The following is a 23590-nucleotide window of genomic DNA, read 5'->3' on the forward strand; positions in this document are numbered from 1 at the left end:
CCTGAAAAGCAGTTTAAAACGGGTCAACTACTAGAGTTGATGAGTTTCACGATTTCAAGAAAACAGTTATGAATATTCACAAGTTAACACTTGTAATCGTGATATAAATATGTATGTATGTAAATGAATGATGTAATTATGCTAAGCTACAGTGAAGCCTTGATTGTTTGTGCTGCGTGCATCCATTTCCCACGCCCAATCAACCACTGTGGCCCCCTTTCCGCCCACAATATGCCCCAAGTAGCTATGTCTAACACTACATAGCGTGTTGTATAATTATGGTCATATGTAAACGGGGTAAAGTCTCAGCAATACATGCCGGCTCCGTTTGGATTTGTCAAACCAATAGTACTATTCACAAGCCACCAGCTCGAAGTTAATCACTGTGATCGTGGGGACTTTTGTCACACCCCGACCATGACGGAAACGTCGGGGCGCAACCGATTGTTCATCGCACACGACACTATTGAGTGACAATATTTAATCAACTCATTTAAATTCATAAAAACACAAAGAGTCACATAACTTATTCATACAATAACCGAATTCAAATCATAGTAAATAATATATTGTTCGTTTTGCTAATATCCTAATAGTCTCGATAACGTTTTTTTTTTTCTTCAAGTCCTCGAGTCAACCTAAAGTCAAACCTGTAACATTGCATAAATAGATTTTGTCAACACAAAGGTTGGTGAGCAATTTCATAGTTTTTGAACAATAGATATATAATATGAAATTCCACAACTTGTATACAAAACAATAAATAATAGCAACAATTTAGATAAATGAAATCGTTAATAAGAATATACATTAACGACACCTTTCTATAAGGGGATGCCAAATATACTCGGATTTTGTATGAAATCGTTAATAAGAATACATTAACGACACATTTCTATAAGGGGATGCCAGATATACTCGGATTTATGAATCAACCATCTAAAAGCGGTAAACACATTAGCACTTAAGCATATAAGCATATAATCACCAAATCGAGCATTAATTTAAGTGAAGTATACAATAAAGTTTGTGGTTTAAGACTCAAGTATAAATCATTTGGATTTGAATAAGTTTGCAATGTCACCCCCAAAATATAAAAGAGTGAAAACGGGGGATGAAAGTACTCACATTCAAGTAATAAACTTGAAAGATTTGATGATTTGGAGATTAACCGGAACGATGAGTTTAACGAACGAAGTCTAAAGGAGAAGAAGTCTTGTATTATAAAAGTTGTCTTGGAAGTCTTTAAATGAAAATAAATGATAAGAAATATAAACAATTTAAAATTTAAGGTTTAAAATGTAAATATTTAATAAATTATAATAATAGTCCTTTAAAAATGTAAGTTTGCTCGAAACCGGGTTAAAGTATCTAGCCCTTAATTTTACTCAACCTATGTTAAGTAATAAGGTGGGTAAAAATGCAAGAAAACAAGTCCCTTTATAATATAGATACTAAAACGGGTTTTAACGAGTGTTCGGGTGGTCGGTTCGGGTCTTGGTGACTTGACCAAACCCAAAGTCAACTTTCCCAAAATAATAAATGTATGAGATAACTCAATAAATCTTAAAGAGACTTAACCAAAGTATGTAGTTCTATTGTTTTAGAACTAACAACGTCCGTTAATCGAGTGTTCGGTTTAGTCGGTTCAAACTTTGTTATAGGATCAAGTTGGATTCAACATTCCGAGTACTTTGTGAAAATAATTAAAATCAGTTTATAAAGTATTTTTAAAGAAATATATAAGCTTTAATGGTTAAAAACACACTTGTGTGTCTTAAGCGAGTAAACTTGGTTTAGTTCGGTTTGGTTCGGTTTTTTTATATTGGAATAAGGCCAAGAATGGTTACCACATGTCCAAACATCATAGAACTTGTAAAATAATTTATAAATAATAATACCAAAGTTTTACATACAAAAAGTCAACAACAAAGTCTTTAAACGAAAGTTCGGTTTTCGGTTCGGATCTTGTTTCGGGATAAGACCGAGGTTAGATTCTACAAACCCATAATCATGGAACTAATTAAAATGATTTTAGAAACTCAAATCTTACATAAAACATGTTTATACAACTATTTAAACAAACTAGTAAACAAGAGTCCGGCTTCCGGTTTGGAACTATTTACGGAATAACCGAGGTTAGTCTCTACAAACCCATAACCATGGAACTCAAAATGTAAAATAAAACTAAGATGAGCGGAAGTTAAACAAGTATAACTAGTTTGATAGTTAGATGCGGAAAATATATATAATCAAGGACTACTACGAGTCCTCCATGTAGCTTTGTCTTATGGGCCGAACACTTAACCGACCGAGACCAGAGAAATGCCCACAAAAGGTACAAAGGGTGCTATTATATATATGTTGTATAACAATCTTCAAGTATAAATAAGTGTTAACAAGTTGATTATAATGTAAGACTATGGTCAGTTTGACTTTGGAAAGTCAAACTGCCAAAAAAAATATGAAGAATACCTTTGAATGCTTGAGAATTGGAAGAGAAAGAGATGAATGAGCAAAGATTAATGAAGGGGATAGGGGTGTATATATAGAGTGGGTTGAAAGGGTCAAGCATGGGGTATGATATCAAGGTTTGCATGCAAGAGGGGTCAAGACAAGTCACAAAACAACAAAAAAATAAAAAAATGGGCTGCTGGTCTGCTGCTGGTCAGCACGTCGGTTCGCGTCCGGAAGTTCGTTTTTGATGTATCTTGAGTGTTTTAAGTCCGTTTTCGAATCCGTAAAAGGGGTTTTTCAAACTAGACAAGCGGGAATGTTTTAGTAACATAAAATCCAATATTTTATATATTTGAAAAGTTCGGGATATAAATCGGGTCGGTTTACAACATAAAAATAAATACAAAATAAATACAATTTGACCCGAAATCGAGGATTGTCACAACTTTCGTGTATTAGCGCTTAGATAATTCACATCAATACATGTTTCAGGTATGTATATGTAATCAAACATACTTTTCACCACGAAAGTTCGTAAAACAGTTTAGAAGTGGGGTCATGAAACTCACTGTTTAGTAGATAATCAGTAGCACGTCGGTTCAAGGTTTGTGTAACTTGTAATCACGGTTTCCTATAATCAATATTATAATAATATTAATATTTTAATATTATTATAATCTCAATACTAAACTGAGCTGTATAAATAATCTGGGTATAGCTGGAACGCCCAGAAAGTGGCAATAGGCTTAAGTTGTGATGTTATTCAATGTCTAATACTTAAAACCGAACTTGGCTCAGATTCCCATTTTCCCAGCTGGGCCAAGTTGTTCGTTTACGCGTTCAGAAAACAGTTATGGGGAAATAAGCTTGGGTAAATGTATTGGTTAATAAAATGATTAAGTTATAAAGAAGGATCACATACTGGGGTCCCGGATTAGCCACGGGGCCTGTTTCCTTTTATTCAGTTTGATTTAAGAAGAAACGCGCACAATCTATCTGGATTCTCCAGGTTTCTCATAGAAAAGTTCATTTTTACTTAAGTAATCCAAAAATATGATTTTTGATCACTCTTGGTGTTCTGATATTCCCGCAGGTTCGTTAAGTGCGAACTTGCCGGTTTTTATAAAAACCTAATTTGTTTAATCTTCAAATTAGTATAATTAATTACCCTTAATCATTAAATTATGAAAATTTAGCCACATATCAATTAAAATATGTAGATTTTGATAAAAATATTTCTGGAATTATTTACTGATTTATTAATTTATAAAAATTCATTTTATCAGCTATATTTTGCCTGAAAATCGTCCGATTATCCCAAAAAATTTCCAAAAATTCCACAAAAATTCCTGAATACTCAAATTATATCCCAAAACAACCTGTATCAATTCCAGAATGTAAAAATCTCGTGCGATATATTTTTCAGCCCAAATTCGGCTATAGAAATTCACACGAACACATATGCAAAAAACACCTTTAGACTTCTCCAAATGATCCCAAATTTCATATGTGATCAAATTACATTAAATCTGAGTTCACAGAAAAATTTCATAATTTTTGAAGTATTTTAACTATTTTTCCCCATTAAACGTCCAAATTCGGTAATAAATTCGCCAAATATTCTCGGATGGTCGAAAAATTACCAAATTTTAACAAGGACTCAATGACATGGTCCCTGATGTCCCTGAAAAATTTCAAGGCCTAATAATATGCGCATAACAACCTTAACTTAAACAGCCCGTAAGCGAGTGTTTCGGCATTACCTTAGCGGTTTTGGTTTGTTTCCGCCTTTCTAATCAACTTTTCAAGATCTTGTGCTCCTATGTAGGCTAGATACAAGTCCTATATCATAAACCAAGCAAGTTTCATCAATAGAACAGCCCTTTAACTTAGGGTTTCGGCTAGTGCACTAAAACGAACTTTTGAACCATAAAAATGCCGTTTCAACCCTTTAATCCGTGTTTATGGCCAAAAAAACTACCAAACCAGGTTCCTTACCATGTGTATGATCAAAACATGTTTATGGACCATTTTTAGGATTTTTACATGGTTAGGAATGATTTTTGGCAATCAAGCTATGTTTATATGGTATTAATCGAGTTTAAACGAGTTAAAACTTAGCCAAAAATGAAGCTTTTTACCTTGTTCTTGCTGGGTTTTGAGAGGACCAGGTTAATATCAAGATTTTTCCACAAAAAAATGGCTTTAAAAATATCTTGAACTTATTTTTATATTTAAAGGAAACTTAGGGGGGGTTTCCCCTATTGCGGCCGCCCCAAAGGTGGGGTCCATGCCCCCCCCCCCTCTTGATCATTTGTCTCGTTTTTCATGCCCTTACGTGAAATCCCGACCCCAAATTTATTTCGGGTTCGGTTTTTGGCGCTAAAAACTTATCGGGTGCGTCAAACAGTGCGAAAACGAGTGTTTTTCGGCTAGTTTTGTGTAAAATCATAAAAACATACTATACGTTTGTAAAAATCTAAAATATTTTCACGGATCGCTTAAAACATTTCAATTAAGTGTTTGGTAAGTCTTTTTCGGCTTAACGGATGATACAATGCTTGGTTTGTAACTATCTTTCGCGTTTAAATCTATAGCGGGTAGTCAAACGAGCATGTTTTCGTTTAACTTGTTTGCTATCAAACTAAGGTCATATTACTAATGTCACACCCCGACCAAAGGCGGCGGAACATGCCGAGGTGTGACGATTGTCCATAAGCACATGACAATAATTAAAGTGACAGTATTTAATAAACTCATTTCATTTCACAATATCGAAAATGTCACATAACAATTATCCATAAAATAACCATAAACAAGATATCACAAAATATGGCAAATTTGATATTGTTCATTTTTACTAATATCCAAAGGTTTTTGATGTCGTTTTCTTCACAATCATAAATCAACCAAGATGCAAACCTGCAACATTTCATAAAATAAAGTTTGTCAACACAAAGGTTGGTGAGCAATTAATACGTTTAATCATATTAGTATATAATAAAGATAGCCACTAAACTTGCATACGAAACGATAAATAAAAGTTGTAATTTGGATAAATAGATATCGCTAAAAACATTAGCGACACCTAGCTATAAGGGGATGCCAAATAGTCTAGGATTTTATAGTTATCGTTAATTGCATTACGTTAACGATACCTTGCTATAAGGGGATGCCAAATAGTCTAGGATTTTATAGTTCCACCAACCAAAAGCGATAAACACATAGGCATATAAGCATATAACACCAAATCGAGCAATTATTTAGGTAAAGTATACAACTACGTTTGTGGTTTAAGATTCAAATATAAAGCATTTTGTTGAATAAGTATGAAATGTCACCCCCAAAATAAAAGATGGAAAATGGGGTATGAAGTACTCACCTTCAAGTAGTAAACTTGAAAGATGATAATTTGGAGATTTGTCAGAACGACGAGTTTAATGCACAATGCCTAAAAAGAAAAGAAGTCTTGAATTTAGAAAGATTGTTTTGAAGGTCTTTAAACAAAATAAATGTTGAGAAATGTAAAGAATTAAAGTTCAAGGTTTAAAATGTAACTATTTAAAAATTTATAATAACAACCCTTTAAAAATGTAAGTTTGCTCGAAACCGGGTTAAAGTATCCAACCTTAATATTTACTCAACCTATGTTAAGTAATAAGGTGGGTAAAATGCAAGAATGCAAATCCCTTTGGAATAAAGATACAAAAACGGTTTTTTTTTATCGAGTGTTCGGGTTGTCGGTTCGGGTCTTGATAATTGGTCAAACCCAAAGTCAACTTTCCAAAATATTGAATGTTATGAGATAACTCAATAAAATTTAATAAGACTTAACCAAGTATGTAGTTCCATTGTTTTAGAACTAATAACGCACGTTAAGCGAGTGTTCGGTTTTGTCGGTCCAAACTTTGTTATGAGATCAAGTTGGATCCAACATTTCCAAGTACTTAAGAAAGTATTTAAAAATCAATTTGTAACTATTTTTAAAGAAATACACAAGTCTTGATGGCTAAAAAAAACACACTTGTGTGTCTTAAGCGAGTAAGAATCGGTTTGGTTTCCACATGTCCAACCACTAAAGAACTTGTATAATAATGTACAAATAAAAAAAATACTTTAAGTTTTACAACCAAAAGTTAACAATAAAGTCTTTAAACAAAAGTTCGGTTTTCAGTTCGGATCGTGTTTCGGGTTAAGACTGAGGTAAGATTCTACAAACCCATAACCATAGAATTTGTAAAAATGATTTTAGAAACTTAGATCTAACAATAAGTATGTTTAAACAATTATTTAACAAAACCAGTAACAAATTTCGGTTTACGGTTTAGAGCTATTTACGGTTAAACCGAAGCATAGACTCTTAAAAACCCATAACCATGGAACTTGTAAACATGACCAACAAACTAAAATAAGCAAGATTAATATGTATGAACAAGTTATATAGATGTATATATATCAAGGACACGAAGTCCTCCATGAAGCCTTGCCTTATGAGGTCCGAAACCTCACCGACCGGAATCGGAGAAGTAACTACCAAAGGTAAACAAGGGGTGTATATTATATATATGTTGCACAACCATAAACAAGTATTAATAAGGCTACATAAACTAATTAAGATGAAAGACTAAAAACCTTCAAGAACACTTAAGAAAATAACCTTGAATCTTTGATATTTGAGAGAGTTTTTTTTTTTTGGAGTTGTAGCAAGGGAAAATAAAGAGGAAAGGTGGTGTATATATAGGGTAATGTTGGTGGTCAAATATGGGTGTGAGACACAAGAGTTTTCATGCAAAATGGATCAAGACAAAAACACAAAACAACAAAAAAATAATAATAAAAAAAATAAATAAATAAAAATAAAAACAAAGGTAGGATGTTTTCAAGACCCAACAAGTGTGAAATAATATTGTAACATAAATCCATCATTTTGATTATAACATAAGCTTCGGTTTACAAATCGGGTCGGTTTACATAATAAACAAATACAAAAACGAATACAAACAAGATCCGAAATTTATGAATGTCATAAATTTGAACCAGTTGAAGATGTGTCTGTACTTAGGATGAGAAATATAAAAGTGAGCTTGTATTTATTCCTGAAAAACATTTGTTTTGGATAATGTGTTGTTTGTTCCAAGGATTTGAAAGAGTCTCATGCTTGGGATTTTATTTTAACTAGTTATGGTTTTAAACAGGTTATTGAGTCGGATTAGTTTATCTTATCTCGGCATAAAATCTTTTGAATTTGGATATTTGATGTATGATATGATTGGCACAAGACCGGACATAGTTTATGCTGTAAGAAAGATGGGCGAGATATACAAGTCTTAATGGCTAAAAAAAACACATTTGTGTGTCTTAAGCGAGTAAGAATCGGTTTGGTTCGGTTTCCATCTCACAAAAAGTTCATAGATGGTTTCCACATGTCCAAACACTAAAGAACTTGTATAATAATGTACAAATAAAAAAAGTACCAAAAGTTAACAATAAAGTCTTTAAACAAAAGTTCGGTTTTCGGTTCGGATCGTGTTTCGGGTTAAGACCGAGGTAAGATTCTACGAACCCATAACCATAGAATTTGTAAAAATGATTTTAGAAACTTAGATCTAACAATAAGTATGTTTAAACAATTATTTAACAAAACTAGTAATAAAGTTCGGTTTACGGTTTAGAGCTATTTACGGTTAAACCGAAGCATAGACTCTTAAAAACCCATAACCATGGAACTTGTAAACATGACCAACAAACTAAAATAAGCAAGATTAATATGTATGAATAAGTTATATAGATGTATATATCAAGGCACCAAGTCCTCCATGAAGCCTTGCCTTACGAGGTCCGAAACCTTACCGACCGGAATCGGAGAAGTAACTACCAAAGGTAAACAAGGGGTGTATATTATATATATGTTGCACAACCATAAACAAGTATTAATAAGGCTACATAAACTAATTAAGATGAAAGACTAAAAACCTTTAAGAACACTTAAGAAGATAACCTTGAATCTTTGATGTTCGAGAGAGTTTTTTTTTTTTTATGAGTTGTAGCAAGGGAAAATGAAGAGGAAATGTGGTGTATATATAGGGTAATGTTGGTGGTCAAATATGGGTGTGAGACACAAGAGTTTTTATGCAAAATGGATCAAGACAAAAACACAAAACATAAAAAAAATAATAAAATAAATAAATAAATAAATAAAAATAAAAATAAAGGTAGGATGTTTTCAAGACCCAACAAGTGTGAAACAATATTGTAACATAAATCCATCATTTTGATTATAACATAAGCTTCGGTTTACAAATCGGGTCGGTTTACATAACAAACAAATACAAAAACGAATACAAATAAGACCCGAAATTGACGAATGTCTCAACTAATATTTTAGCTTAGATTAGACGTATAACACATATAGATGGCCCCCCCGGGATATCTGGGTCATAACCCGACCCGTTCGGTTAATCGTTCGTTTGTTACGCAAAAGGCGTTTATTTGCTTAATCGATAAATACGTACTGAGGTGTACCTTGTTTTGGCTCAAATATCACAGCCAGCGCTCTTGCCTTCCAATACTCGTCATCATCGTAAGGAGAGTGAATGAATATGGCGGTGTATTTATAGGTTTGGGAGTGGCGGTGGTTATCGTAAGTTACAGTTATAAGGTGGTTATTGAGGAATAGACACGACGGTTGATGACCATTATTTTTGTTTTCTAAAGGGTGTGCAGAAACGGAACTAAACTAACGACGTGAGAAAAATTCACATCAAACTTTAACAAAAATAATCTACAATTATCGTGAAACTATCGTCTCTGCGCTAGCATGGCCACGGAACCGTCAATCACCATAAAATTGGATGGTCGAAGGTTGTGGAGGAAGAAGAGGGTTGTTAATCAAATCAGATGCTTTATACGAAATCAGGGTTGTCATTTATACTGTAGGGTACTAAATACCCCTTCAAATCAACACAACCATGAATTGTCTTGATTGTGAATCATCTCCGTTCAAACATCAGTGGGGGAATAAACGAAACTGAAAACTTAACCGGTTGAATAGTCCGTTCGCAACAGAGAGTATTATTGCTGTGTGAGATTTGATGTCATTTGAATTTGCAATGATCGATTGATGTATTAATAGCCTTGCTGGTACCCTTCAAAATGGAAGGTAACCGTCAAATAAATGGTATATCGGTCAATATAGATGATTAGAATAAGTCAATGATATAAAATAAAAATGATATGTTTTAGTAAAAGGTTATAAAATAATCATGCAAAAAAATATACAAAAGATAAGTTTTTAAATAAGGATATATTTTAGCAAAAGATTAGGAAAGTGTTGTGCAATGAATTCTAAATGTAGTAAATAGAATAATCTCACATTTGTGCGGTTAGTCATTAATAATCTCATTATACCCATATGAGAATATTTATGCTTTAAGTCCACCTTTTAAACATTATGTCTCATTGGACATCCGTTAAACTAAGTTAAGTTTTTATGCAAATTTTGAAAATGATGTTTTAAGCCTTTTAATCAGAAAGAGGATACGAGACAATTGATATAAAACTTACCTTCAAAAAAATCACTCCTCGTAAAGTTTAAAACAAGCTCCATGCTTGGTTTCAAAGGAACAGTACTTTTGTCGTCGTCCTTGGTTTCTCATTTATATTTAAACGATATTATTGCACATTATATATGTTGGTCTAAGTTGACGATGTGTTTCTAAACAACTATAAAGAAGGACGCTGCAAACCTCCCTTAGAGAATTTGTTATTAAAGACCATAGTTACCTTAACTTATAACAAACCATAATAAGAAATAAAATAATCAAAGAAAGAAATGAAGAAATGAGAAGGAAAAGAGAAGAAATAAAAAGGAAGAATGGAAAATATAAAGGAAAATTTCATCCCACATTGGTGGAGGAAAGAAAAGGGAAAGCTTCCACCATGGTATAAATATGATTTCTAACTCTTGTCCCACATCGCTAGATTATAAAACTTGTAAGCTCTTTATAAGGAAAAGAGTTTACATGATAATATTCTTATATGCCAAATCACACCCAGTAGACCTAGCTTACAAATCGCACCCAATGGGCACGGACGCAATGTGGCGCTTTGATGGCGCACTTTGCGATACGCGAGCCCGCCTTAGTATTTTTGCACCTTCGCGATACGCGAAGATGAATCTGGACTTCACAACTCGTTCAAAAATTTCATATTTTCTCTCTTCTTAAAACTGGTATTATACAATTGTAACGGTACCTCTCCGATCGAAAGGAACTTATGTCATGAATCCAAAAGCTCTACCTTAACAAGGTATGACATTGTGCCATCGTGTAAAGTTTCATGTCTCGTGATTATCGTTATAATTATGGGTTTATACTAATATAGATATACTACATTGTGCTTAATCTAGGTGCTTAACATCAGAAGGCTTGTTAAATATAAACTTGCAAGGTGAAACATTCGAGTTTTTACACAACTCACATTTGCGTGAGACAACTGATTTTCTAATACTGTCATGATACTTTTCTAAATCCATTAAACTCATGACAGATAGTCCAAATATTTTCAAACGATTTTAAATACATTACAGTGATTAAGTCTCTGTAGACTTACTGTAACACCCCGACCAAAGGCGGATTATACATCGGGGCGCCACATATTGCTTCATTACTCGCGACACTATTGGTGTCAATATTTATTAATACACATTTTATCGCGCACGCGCAGCGGGGAAAATAAAGAACATAAATCAAACATAAATCAATATATTATAAATTATAACATTCAAACAACATTAACTTGTCTTGGTACATTTTAATTCTAGGTCCAAAAGTAAAAACGTCCTACGTGTCCACAAGCTCCAAAACAGCTACTGCAAACCTGAACATGTGTTAAAATAAACGTCAAACACTTGCGTGTTGGTGAGAAATCAAGTTTAATAGATAATCATAGATAATCACAGTAAATCTGCGCGCAACACGTGTATGTCTAGAGTTTAACAAGGGTGTAATCAGATTGTGATCAAGCCTAAGATAGTTCATAGATCATAGTTCAATCCATGCTCCCAATTGAGCATAAAAACGAGAAAACATCTGTGCAAGTGTAAACAAAGAAAACCGTAAACGATAGGTCTCCCGTGTTCAACTAATGGTACCAACGGAACTGCGGAATAGGCCGAACAAAGCGGTTAATGATACACATACAAATAAACAGCCAAGTAAACGTCCTCAACACATGGGATACTGCGCGACTAAAGTTCATAAACAAGTTTAAGACTCAAGTTTTGTATGAACACATGAACATCCCAAAGCATTTAAAATAAAAAGGGATTAGATACGAGATAACTCACATGATAAACGATGCGGTGATAGATAAAGCAAGAACCAACTTTAAACAAGCACAAGTTAACCTATAAATAAGATTATTGTTTTAATGATTTGTTTTAAGTCTTGATTATAAGTTAGCATAATTAATAAGTAAATTATAATATATATTACCGGAAAAGCAGGAAGAACAAGGAGGAAGACGGAGGCAGAGAGGAAGACGGCAGAGAGAGCAAGGAGCAAGAGAACAGGAGAGATTAAGTGTTTTGTGTGTGATGTGTTAGGAAAAAATAATACTATTATTTATAGAGAAACCCTAGGGAACACAATCCTAGAAAAGGGGAAAAGATCTCAAAAAGCAAAAGATATCAAAAAGCATAAGAATCCAAAAGCAAAAGATATCAAAAGATATGGCAGCTGCAGGGGGCAAGATAAAGCTGTCAGCGAACAGTAAAAAGGCATGGGCAGGTCAGATAAAGGTACTGGTCAAGCATGGCAAAAGCAGATCTCAAAAGATTATGTCAGTCACTTTTTCTACCAACCAATGGGGTTGGTGCGCATGCTGCGCCGAAAGTAACTATTCAGACATTAGATAGGTTAGGTCAACAGCACAGAAGATAAGACAACACAAAAGCAAACGGCTAGATTTAAACAGAAGATACAAGGGTTAAGCGCGGGAAGGCTGAGTGCGCGAGCGCGAAGGCTGGCACAACAATCCTTAGCGCACTGCGGGAAGAATCACAAATCCTTAGCGTGCTGCGTGAAGAACTAGAATTCTAAGCGCATCGCGGGAAGAACATACATTCTTAGCGCATTGCGGGAAGAACATGCATTCTTAGCGTGCTGCGAGAAGAGTTCTCTTCACGCATCGCAGGAACAAGATGTCTTCACGCAGGCTTCCAAGTAAGGAGTCTGGCGCGTGGAGCTGCAGACATCCTTAGGCGGGAGGAACCAAAGGACAAGCAAAGAGTTAGAAGAAAAAGAGAAACAAGGCTTAAGGGCGGGACAGCGACAAGAGGGAACAGAAGGCGGAAAGAGAGAAGAGGGAGGGGACGGCGGAAAGAAAGAGAGAGAAAGAGGCGGGAAGGAAATTTATATTATTATTATTAAAAGTAAAATATAAGTATAAATAAATATTAAATCATAAAAGAAAGAGATCGGATAAGGGAAACGGGTACCTGGGTCGGGTCGGATCAGGGCAGATGTCACACTTACGGGATGGTTACTACTGTATTGTGGGGGTTTTGTATATAAGGCTTGCCTACTGAGCTATTACACGTTACTTATTGGACAAGTGTTAGCCAATAAGTAATATGACCACAATCACATATACGGTCGAGTGACAAATACCTTTCGGTAATTTGTAAGCAGACATATGTAAAAACATCTTAATGCTGTAACTGTAAAATGTGTCATTTATAAATGAATGTACTCACCAGTATTTCCTGTTGATCAAATATTTTTAAACATGTTTCAGGTGACTTGTTAGAGACAAAGGAATGATGCATGCGGGCTTCCAGATTAAATAAGTGGTTTGTCACCAGAATAAATAAATGTGTTTTGTAAATTAGGGTTTATCCCTATAAAACTTATGTTTGTATAAAAAAATGGGTTTTTATCCCAGTTTATGAAATAAAAATTATGGTGTTTTTATAACTCTGATTAATTTTCCTTTCCTAACTACGGTTCTGATGAAATATTCCGCTGCAAATCATTTTAATAAACACCGATACCATCACTCAACGTTCGTGGCTCCCCTCTCGGGGTATTGGGGTCGGGGGCTGTGACATAACTCCTTGAGAGAATTTGTTATTAAAGACCATAGTTACCTTAACTCCTTACGATTCGAGGTTTCTAACACCACATAACATTCTTACTCGAATTAGTCAGCTAGACACCAAGGCAGCTGTGGATGCTAATTAAATCATAGCCCATGAGGGCCGAAAACAAAACGAGGTAGCAATTTAATCAAATTAAAATCAGGTTGTTTTAAGAACAATATAGTAAAACAAGAGCCGAAAACCGCTAAAGTAACAAATGAGTCGGATTGAAACAGATCTAACCAACAATAACATCAATTATTTAACAAGTTTCATAAAGCAACATTAAGAAAAAGCATTGATTAAGACTTAAGAGAGACCCAAAGGGGCAAGAGCACAGGCCTTAAATATCCACATCCATTTACAAACCAATCATAGAGGATTACATCATAAATAACAATAACCATAATAGACGCAACAGCATCAATTCTTCTGATGAACGGCTACTTGATGAATTTCCATTTCTTTCAACATAACTGTCCGACCACACGAGTCACACGGGGCGGTCCTGGACCCACAAAGACTCTCATGCTCAGAAAGTCCTCTTAGCCGGTCTCGTGCATCAACCGCCAACGAACCCGCTTGCACCATGTCACCACAAAACCGACATGTCACTAGCCGTAAGGCACACTCTGAAGACTGGTGTTGCACCTGTAAAACACAAGACAAAGCATATACTCTTTTAACAACCTGAAACTAAATCATCTAAAGCAATAAAGAAGACTAGTTTTATGAAACTAAATTATCTAAAACAATAAAGACGACTAGAGTTAGACATTGGTTAACATGTCAAAACGGGTCATTTTCAATATGGGTTGAAACGGGTTCACCCACGAACAGTTTTTTAATCCATTTTTTGAATAAACGATAATACATTCATCATAATAACAAAAGGGGATACGGTATGCCTAATGCACCCAAAAATTCTAAAGGTTTACTAGGAAATTTGAAACAACTCAATATGATTTCGTTTATGTCAATTCCAACGAAAACTTTCAGAATAATTATAAAAATGACAAAAATACCCCTAACTTTAAAACATTTAGACAACAAAAATAATAATTTTTCAATCCAAAACATGTATACGCCTTTTGGAGTTTCTGGCATTTCCATCATGTGACAAGTTTAGGGCGGAAAAAGACTAATTGATTAAAATATTTTTATATATTTAAGTGGCCTTAGGTTCATGAAAACAATATTAGTAACTTTTTTTTAATCTAAATCTGTAAATTTATATATTTAAGTGGCCTTAGGTTCATGAAAACAATATTATTAGTAACTTTTTTTTAATCTAAATCTGTAAATAAAAGGATTTAAGGGTTGTGTGCATTAACAATAGACGTTGGACGTCTGTAGGCCCGTTAGGCATGTTCCCTTTAAGCCAAACAATTATATAAAAGTGTTGCTTACCATTTGTGTCTTCTCTAGGACAACCCCACACGGGCAATGTAACGGTTCATGAAACACTTTCATATGTTTTTCCAACTCCGTGCTATGAGAAGCCAGTCCACATTTCTCACAATGCACATGATTCTTAACCTCTTCAGTCCTCAAAACAACACCGCACCCCGTATGCTGACAAACGACATTATGTCTTCTACAATACGCCTCATGAAGCGCTATCGTTCTCACAGGTATATAATGTTTGCAATTCCCACACTCCACTGTATCTACTGTTGATGTTGAAGATGACATGGGTTGACCAATGTTTGGCTTTGAAGTATCTTTAACGGTTACTGAAACATGGTACTTTGTTGTTCCTTTGAAACCGTACACACCGACACTGTAACTACCCGGACCTAAAGTGTGGTCCTTTGACCCGAGAACCAAACACTTTGACCCAACATCGTGGCTAGACCAACCGTGTTGGTGGGTGTTCGGAAACAATAACGGGTGTCGGGAAAGATAAAGATCTGTGTCTCCATTTGCCTCTGAATCCAAAACAACTTCAATTTCAACATCTCCAGAACTGATTATTCGCCACGTGTCATCATCGATTAAAAACTTGTAATAAACGTATTCACCTTCGTTAACAATTCCCGACTCAGGTTTCCCGAACACTAATGGTTTCAACACATGTTGGTTGGTTTTCTCAGGGAGTGAGTCAGGACCCATAATATCAACCTCGATATCGGTTTCCAGAACAGACACACTCGACGACGGTTTTAGCTCAAGAACATGTAAATGAAAAGTCAACACACCATGTTTAACAGTTAAAACATCGTTTTGAGAAAGAGTCGCGTGTTGGCGAAGGGTCGTTTCAAGGACCGCTTTGTGGTTAGGAATATCTGAAAACCCGAGTTCTTGTGATTGAAGTTTTGCATATGTTCCTTTTGGTAACCAAACATACTTAATTTCAACTAAAGGAGTGCTTGGATCTTGATTAGAATATAAGTTATTCCATATGTGAGGTGGGATCCCAACTGAGCCTTCGTCTGCAGTAAATTCCAAGACCCCCGCGTGGGTTGACCCATGATCTTGATGAGCTAGTGATAGTTGGAAATGAAGAGGGCCTTTATCAAATGCGCCTTGATCTGATAATTCAGTGAAACATGAAGGTGGCAATTTGATTTTATCACCGGAACCATCGAATGGTACGGCTTCTAGAACACGGTTGAAAGAAATTCCTCTGCCTGCAAATATAGTTTCTTCCATTTGTTGCTCTGCCTGAATACAATTAGAAAAAATGAGACATTTGTATAGTTGCACACACAATAGGAGAGGGTTCTAACGGAAGCCACCTTTAACTTGAAAACTCGTGATAAACACTTCAAACACTAATTTTTTTTAACTTTCATTTAACTTGAAAACTCGTGAAAACTATACGTATCTCCTAAAGTTACATAAATGTATCTTATACCAGGTAAATATTTACATAAATGTACTTATTTTAGCTATATATATATATTTTTTCATTTTCTTTTTCTGTTTTGAGAAATATTAATAGCATATAAAAAGAACAAAATAAAATAAAATATAAAAAAATAGTGTTTGAAAGTGGTTTTTAATCTGAATATTGTTGGTAAATAAATACATGTTGTTTACTACTTGAGCTTATCAGGATAATCCTAATTAATCTGTTTAGACATGCAATCACAAACAATACAGCAGTAGTCTTTATCCAAATCATACTGATTAAGAATCAAATTATGCAACCTAAAGATCATGAGAAATCGGATCACATGACACCGCATTAAGTAACGAGTCTCAATAATGAATCAAGAAATTCGATTAAAATTATCACCTTGAGTTGTGCTTCCATGGCGTGGATTCTACGAGATCTCTGAGCAGCTTCGACGGCTTCCCGTTGACGAGCAGCTTCTTGCTTGGCCTTTCTCTCACGTTCCATTCGTAATTTGGCTTTCTCTTTTCGGTCCTTTTGTTCTTTCTCTAATTTCTCTCTCGCTCTTCTCAGTTCGAAATCCATCCTGTGTCAGGTTTACAGATAGATAGATCTGTAATAAGAAGTTGAATTTGATTATTTGTTTGAGATGATTGGATCTGTGGAAGATATATATATATATATATGAGTTATTATCCTGTTCTCCAAGAAACTTGTTCAGGTAATATAATGGGTCGAGAAGGATCCGGAGCCTTCTTGGGTTTTATACTCGGTTTTTGGTCTTCGATGGAGGCCGGCCCAAATACAACGTGGCAAATTCATTCTTTTATCTAGAAGGAATTACCGGGTGACAAGATGATGATGTATGCATGTATTTAACTATTTACATACATGTGTTTGTTTGGGCTATGTATGTTAGAAAGCCCATGGCTTCATCCCATTTTCAACCATGGTTGTCTATCCTCCCAAGAGGTGTAAATTGAGCGGGTTCGGGATCCCAAGCCAGGCCCGAATATTGAAATCGAACCCCGGCCCAATCAGATATGAACCGGCAGATTATTTTCTTTATAAACTGGTTTCTCATCCGAACTTCTTTAGCGCAAAGTCAGTTGTGCGAACTACGCACCTCTAATCCTTCCTGCGCCCACCTTTTAATCTCTTATTATATGTACTTTTTATAATCAAACTATATATTTTAATATCGTATAAATAATTGCATTATAATAAAATATGAGAACAAACTGTCAGGACGTAGGCCCAATTGATTAGGACCAAAATATCAGCTTCGATCAAAAGATAGAAGGAATTGATCAATGGGAGCTCCTCCGCAAATAATCAGGCCACGAGAGGATCAATAGGACAATGCTAAGGTTCGGGAAGGTAAACATAACAAAAAAATACTATAGCATGTAATAAACATGATCTCAAAAAGATGATCTTATATCAACAGAGACCAAACTATCGGATAATGCATTTATCTCTAAGATTAAGATTGTAACCATCTTGAGGCGCCAAGTATACCTAGAACTCCTAACGCAACATGATGAACAACATTTTCACGCTACCACACTTTACTAGGGGGCTATTTGGTAGCCTCTTAATAGTCATTCTCTTAATGGTTCTCTTGATGGTTTATAGCCTCTTAATGGTTAAGAGGCTACCTCTTAATCATTCAGACTTAATGTTACCTCTTAACCATTAAGAAGTTATGAACCATTAAGAGGTAGCCTCTTAATAAGTTTTAAGAGGCTACCAAACAACCCGTAACTTTATTTGTTCATTATTTGAGTCCCTTCTCAAAAACCTATTCTCACACCAAAGGCTAGTTACAACGAAAACCCTTGAGTCCTCCTATGACGAAACTAACGGTGGCTTGTTTCATTGAATCCAGGTGATTGACACACGAATCGGTACCACGATGCTATTTGTAAAACCCCCCCCCCCCAAGACTGTGAAATTGAAAATAACAAAATATTACATAAGTTTATACATCACGTAATTTGAATATTGCATAATTTATAATTTATGATATAAGCATAACTAACTTTACAAAAAAAATATATATATACAATTTTTGAAATTTTAATTTGTATAAAATTTTAAAAAAGGTTTAAAAGCTTTACAAATTCATTAGAACAAAGAGGGCCAGCACACTTCGGTCTTTGGGCATCCTCCTTCTACACAAGCACGACGCTCACAAAGGACCAGTCCAATATAGGCTTTAGCCCCGAGTTTTCAAAAACCAAACTTTCAGTTGTCATGTACATTCACTGGTAACAATTTTGATTACTTTCTTCAACATTAACAACCATGTAAATCCCATATTACCATTTATTCTTAATAATGCTAAAGTTGAGTGAACAGTTGGGACTACGAGTGCATTTTCTAAATCTTTAGATTAGAACCATAATATGGATGCACCATCTGTCCATGTGCATAATTAACTCAGTATGGTTTTGTCATTTGTGCTTTAGCTGAACAGTACCTCCAGACAAAATTCATACAGCTCTCATTATCTATGAGCAGTTACACGGTCACCTACATTTGGTGAATCAAAACTTCAATTTTAATAGGAATCACAAACACCCCTTAAATTTACCTATTCTAGATTTTCAATTACGTTGTCTGTAGTACCCATGTCGTTTATAATGTTGTTACATGCATCCTCAGCTGCTCTATTTAACGCAATCTCCTTCTTTGCTTTGTATACACCTTTTCCCTTAAGTTGATTATCAATAAAAACTTCATAAACCCCTTGTTTTGACCACTTATCTCTAAATCTTACTTTTAATTTCTTTTTGTGACAGAGTTCATTAAGCTTCCTTACTGGATTCTGTTGCAGCATTTCAGGAGTAATCATTGGCTCCAATAAAATCTTAGCCACCTAAATAACACAAAAAGCAAACATGTCTTGACTTAGACTATGTTTCTCCCTAACAGGTCAAATTGGTCAAATCATAAAATTTAGTATTATTGTAATATTATTAATAACTGAAATTATTAATTTCATATATATCCTTCAAAACTTGAAAGTTTTCATAGATACCCAACCAAAACTAAATATACCCAACTTTAATGAACTTTTACTTAATGATCATTCTACCACTTTCAATTATATTTGCTTAAACGCTAATTTTTTGGATTTTGATCGACATCAACGATAAGCAAGCAAACCGAGCCGCCATCTCTCCTCTTTTGTTCTCTCAGATAATTGAACTATGTATAAAGATGGGCATATATGAAATTTTAAAGTTTTAGGAAAATAAAGATAAAGTGGTCATTTATTATATTGTTTTTAATGAATTAGGTATATTTGATATTTTAAATAATTTGTAAAGGCATATATGATCTTTTTTAGTTCTGTATGGGCATATATAAGATTTTCCAAGTTTGTAGGGATATATATATGAAATTGCCATAACAAAAAGATCAAGTTTGTAGGGATATATATGAAATTGCCATAACAAAAAGATCAAGAATTAAAAACTAACAACCACCAAATTTGTAGAATAGAAACATAAATTAAACAAAAGGAGGCATAAATGAGTCAAACCTCCCATGTAGTATTGATTGACGAGTTGCTATCAACATATATGGCCCCGATTGTGGATTCAACAACATCAGCTAAAGTTTTTGGAGCATCTATTAATCCATACGAATGAAACGGATACTTTTTAATAGCTTTAATAAATACCCGAATCTACACAAAATAAAGTATGCATTTACAATTTACATACAGAACTATTAAAAGCTATAAGAAAAGAAATTGTTTGGAATTACATACTTGTTTACTAAGCACTGGATTCTCATGTTGTAGGTAGTTATGGAAGTTATATTTAACTGCCACACGCGCTAATTTCTCGGTGTCAACATTAGCAGCTCGTAAAGTGGTTAATGAGCCTGGTGAGAGATTCGGGTACATAAAGAATTGTTGTTTACTGATTAAAAAATTGAGAATTGAATCACCAACATACTCGAGTCGTTCATAAGATTCAGATTCTTGATAACTTGGATGTGTAAAAGCTTGTTGCAATAACAACTTGTTCTTGAATTTGTACCCGATAATATTCTCCATTTCCTTAAGATTTGCTAACGCTTTTTGTTCTTGTGATGATGTCACCATCTTAAGATTGGCTGTTAATAAAATTAAGTTAGAAAGCATTTAAAATCTCAAGTGTTCACAGTTGCAAGATGTAATCAAAACCTGAAATAACTACGATTTCAGTCACAGAGAGTATTATCTAGCTGCAATTGCCCTAATTTCATGGATATGGTAATATAAATAATAGATATACACAGTGCTGTGTATAAATAATAGATATACACTATCGAGCCGGGTGTCTCACTGGAAGCAGCCTCTCTATTCCTATGGAGTAAAGGTAAGGCTGTCTACATCTTACCCTCCTCAGACCCTACCATAGCTTTGCTATTGGTGGGATACACTGAGTACGATGATGATGATGATGATGATGATATACACAGTGCTGTAAAAATCATGAATAGTTACTGATCTAATAGAACAAACAAATTGGTAATCGGTCATAGGCGCCCAAAATCGGACCTTGGTTTTATCCCTTAAACCCGAGTTCCCGACCTGAACCATGAACTGATATGTTTAATTTATTCTGCTCTTGTGATGATGTCACTATCTTAAGAATGGCTGTTGATAAAATTAAGTTAGAAAGCATTTAAAATCTCAAGCATTCACTGTTGTGAGATGTATTCAAATCATGAACTAACTAGTATTTCAGTCACAGAGAGTATTATCTAGCTGCAATCCCTAACTTAATGCATATAGTTACATAAATGATAGATATGCACAGTGTTGTAAAAGTTACATTAGTCGGTATGCTACCGATTCAATTTCATCTAACTGGACCAACAAATTAGTAAACTGTCAAAGGCACCCAAAATCGGACCTTGGTTTTAACCCGAGTTCCTGACCCGATCCATGAACTAATGTTAATGTTTGAATTTTTTTTCTCATTGATTTGTTATGTTTACGTTTGAAGTTTGAACTATACTATGTGAACTCTCATATACAAAATTTCAAAAAACTATATAAAGAATTTTGACAAATTACATATAGAAGTTCCAATGCCGACTGGATAGTGGATATACAAATAGATGTATGTATAGTATAATGGGGCTACATGTACAATTAGGTGAAACTAGACGCATCAATTCAAATGTTAAATTGGCATACAGTCAACGATTGAAATCGATTAGCTGATGATGAATATATAAAGAAGACAGCATAAACCCTAATATTGTAATTGAAAGGTTAGGTAGGATTGTGAAAGCTAACCGTATTCTTGGAGGCGTTTGAAGCAGTGAGCGGTCAACGGATTCTTCGCCGGAGAGAACAGTGATTGCCACCATGAAGATGAAGACGCCATCGAGTTTACTCCCATATTCGGTTCAGTTTAATCAAATGTTTATTGGTATTGTAGATTAACAATTAAAATATTTAAAAAAAACATATATAGAAATTTGATGAATTCTTCAAACTTGCTTATTTATTTTTTTAAAATAAATACATTTTATTTTTTTAAAATCAAATATGCAAATAAACAAAATTTACAAGTTACTCATGCACCCATAAAAATATAAGAAGAAAAAATATTGATATATTATTATTGATGATAGTATACGATAAAGACTACAATGGTTGATTACCATAATTAATATAATAGCACTCTTTTTGGGTTACCAAGCTAATACGTATGGCTATGTTTTCCCCTTAAGAACCGTAAGGGAATAATAGTGTGATGTGTGGTATCTCTCATTGATACTTTTGAATCAGTTATAATAAAACTCAATAAGATAAAACTTAGCGTGCGTTTGATTCATAGAATTCAAAAGAATTGTAATTAAAATCTCATAACATTGGAATTAGAATCTTAATTTTATTTTGGTGTGTTCGGTTTTCAAATAATTAGAATTGGAATTGGAATTGGAATTGGAATTCAATTTCTTCAAATTTCTTTAAATAAAGAGATCCCAAATCCTTTCAACATGTGAAGGATTTCAAATAAATTCATTGAAATCTTTTTTTTTACCAGGACAACGAATAAAACATTTTTTTATTTTTATTTATATTTTTTTATTTATATATTGAGTTATGAATTTTTTATTATTATTTTTAAATATTTTTTTGAGGGATTTTTTTATCTTAAATAGAAAACCTCTAAAAAGATTTAAAAATAATAATAAAAAAATCATAACGCAAAATATAAATAAAAAAAAAATATAAAGAAAACTAATATGTTTCCACCGTTATCCTCGTAAAAAAAACAATTTCAATTCATTTGTCAAATTTTATTTATTTCTACTGATGAAACATAGATATTACATCAAACAAACACATCAAAAATTAAATTGGATTTTAATTCCTTTCAATTTCAATTCCTATTGGAATGTTCAGATTCCAAATCCAATTCCTTTCAATTCCAAATCCTATGCAAATTCCAATTGCATTATGTGAAATGAACATGCCCTACATGAATGGAAAAAGAGTGCAACTTGAATAATACCCCCCCCCCCCCAATCTCATCTATACATCCTTTTAAATCGTGTGTGTCGATCTTCTGCTAAAGCTGTCCAAAACTTTTGTACATGATTTGTTGCTTGACCCCTTGGCATGCAATTCCTTAAGCTGACTAATGAATGTCGTATGGTTTTCATGTAAAACTTTTTTTCCCTCCTCTAGCAACCATTATGTCCTTGAACCTGTTGTGTTACATTCTATGTATCTACAAGATTGATAAATTTGTTTGGATGCATTAGTAAAATAGTCTCATATCAATCTTACCTTAATGGTATCGAAAAATTGTTTATACTAATCATGTATAGCTAGCAAGAAATATTATTAGTGCACATATACATTTACTTGTGGTATTTATGAACTAAGAAATTTCCATTGTTTGCTAGGAAATGGTAAGAGTTAAATGTTGGACAACCTTTAACGTACGTTCTTAGAGGATGAGTTGCCTTCATGTTGACCATTTCTACCTCTTCTAGATGTGATTTAATTGATTGATAAAAGTACGCATAAACTCGAACTTCATGTTGAGCAATAAGCACACCGTGTTGATGACTTTCAAAATTCTCCCAATAAAAGTTTAACAACTTCTCTTAATGATGTATAC

General features: G+C 34.1%; 2 protein-coding genes across 2 annotated transcripts; both read right to left on the minus strand.

Moving 5' to 3' along the window:
* Positions 1 to 13912: 13912 nt before the first annotated feature.
* On the minus strand, positions 13913 to 17042 carry LOC143601473 (uncharacterized). The gene is made up of 3 exons (XM_077078880.1): positions 16842 to 17042; positions 15008 to 16264; positions 13913 to 14248 (listed from the first exon to the last, which is right to left on the minus strand). The coding sequence occupies exons 1-3, from the start codon at positions 17022 to 17024 to the stop codon at positions 14021 to 14023; spliced, it is 1668 nt and encodes a 555-aa protein (XP_076934995.1). The 5' UTR covers positions 17025 to 17042; the 3' UTR covers positions 13913 to 14020.
* Positions 17043 to 18908: 1866 nt separating this feature from the next.
* Positions 18909 to 20558, minus strand: LOC143600972 (ribonuclease 3-like protein 3). The gene is made up of 5 exons (XM_077078505.1): positions 20480 to 20558; positions 20224 to 20377; positions 19993 to 20139; positions 19039 to 19323; positions 18909 to 18977 (listed from the first exon to the last, which is right to left on the minus strand). Exons 1-4 carry the CDS (start codon positions 20512 to 20514, stop codon positions 19039 to 19041), a joined length of 621 nt encoding a protein of 206 aa, XP_076934620.1. The 5' UTR covers positions 20515 to 20558; the 3' UTR covers positions 18909 to 18977.
* Between the last annotated feature and the right edge of the window lie 3032 nt (positions 20559 to 23590).

The sequence above is a fragment of the Bidens hawaiensis genome, unplaced genomic scaffold (genome assembly GCF_021521415.1).
Source record: "Bidens hawaiensis isolate Kalapana, Puna unplaced genomic scaffold, B.hawaiensis_p1.1 tig00001960_1, whole genome shotgun sequence".
Taxonomy (NCBI): domain Eukaryota; kingdom Viridiplantae; phylum Streptophyta; class Magnoliopsida; order Asterales; family Asteraceae; genus Bidens; species Bidens hawaiensis.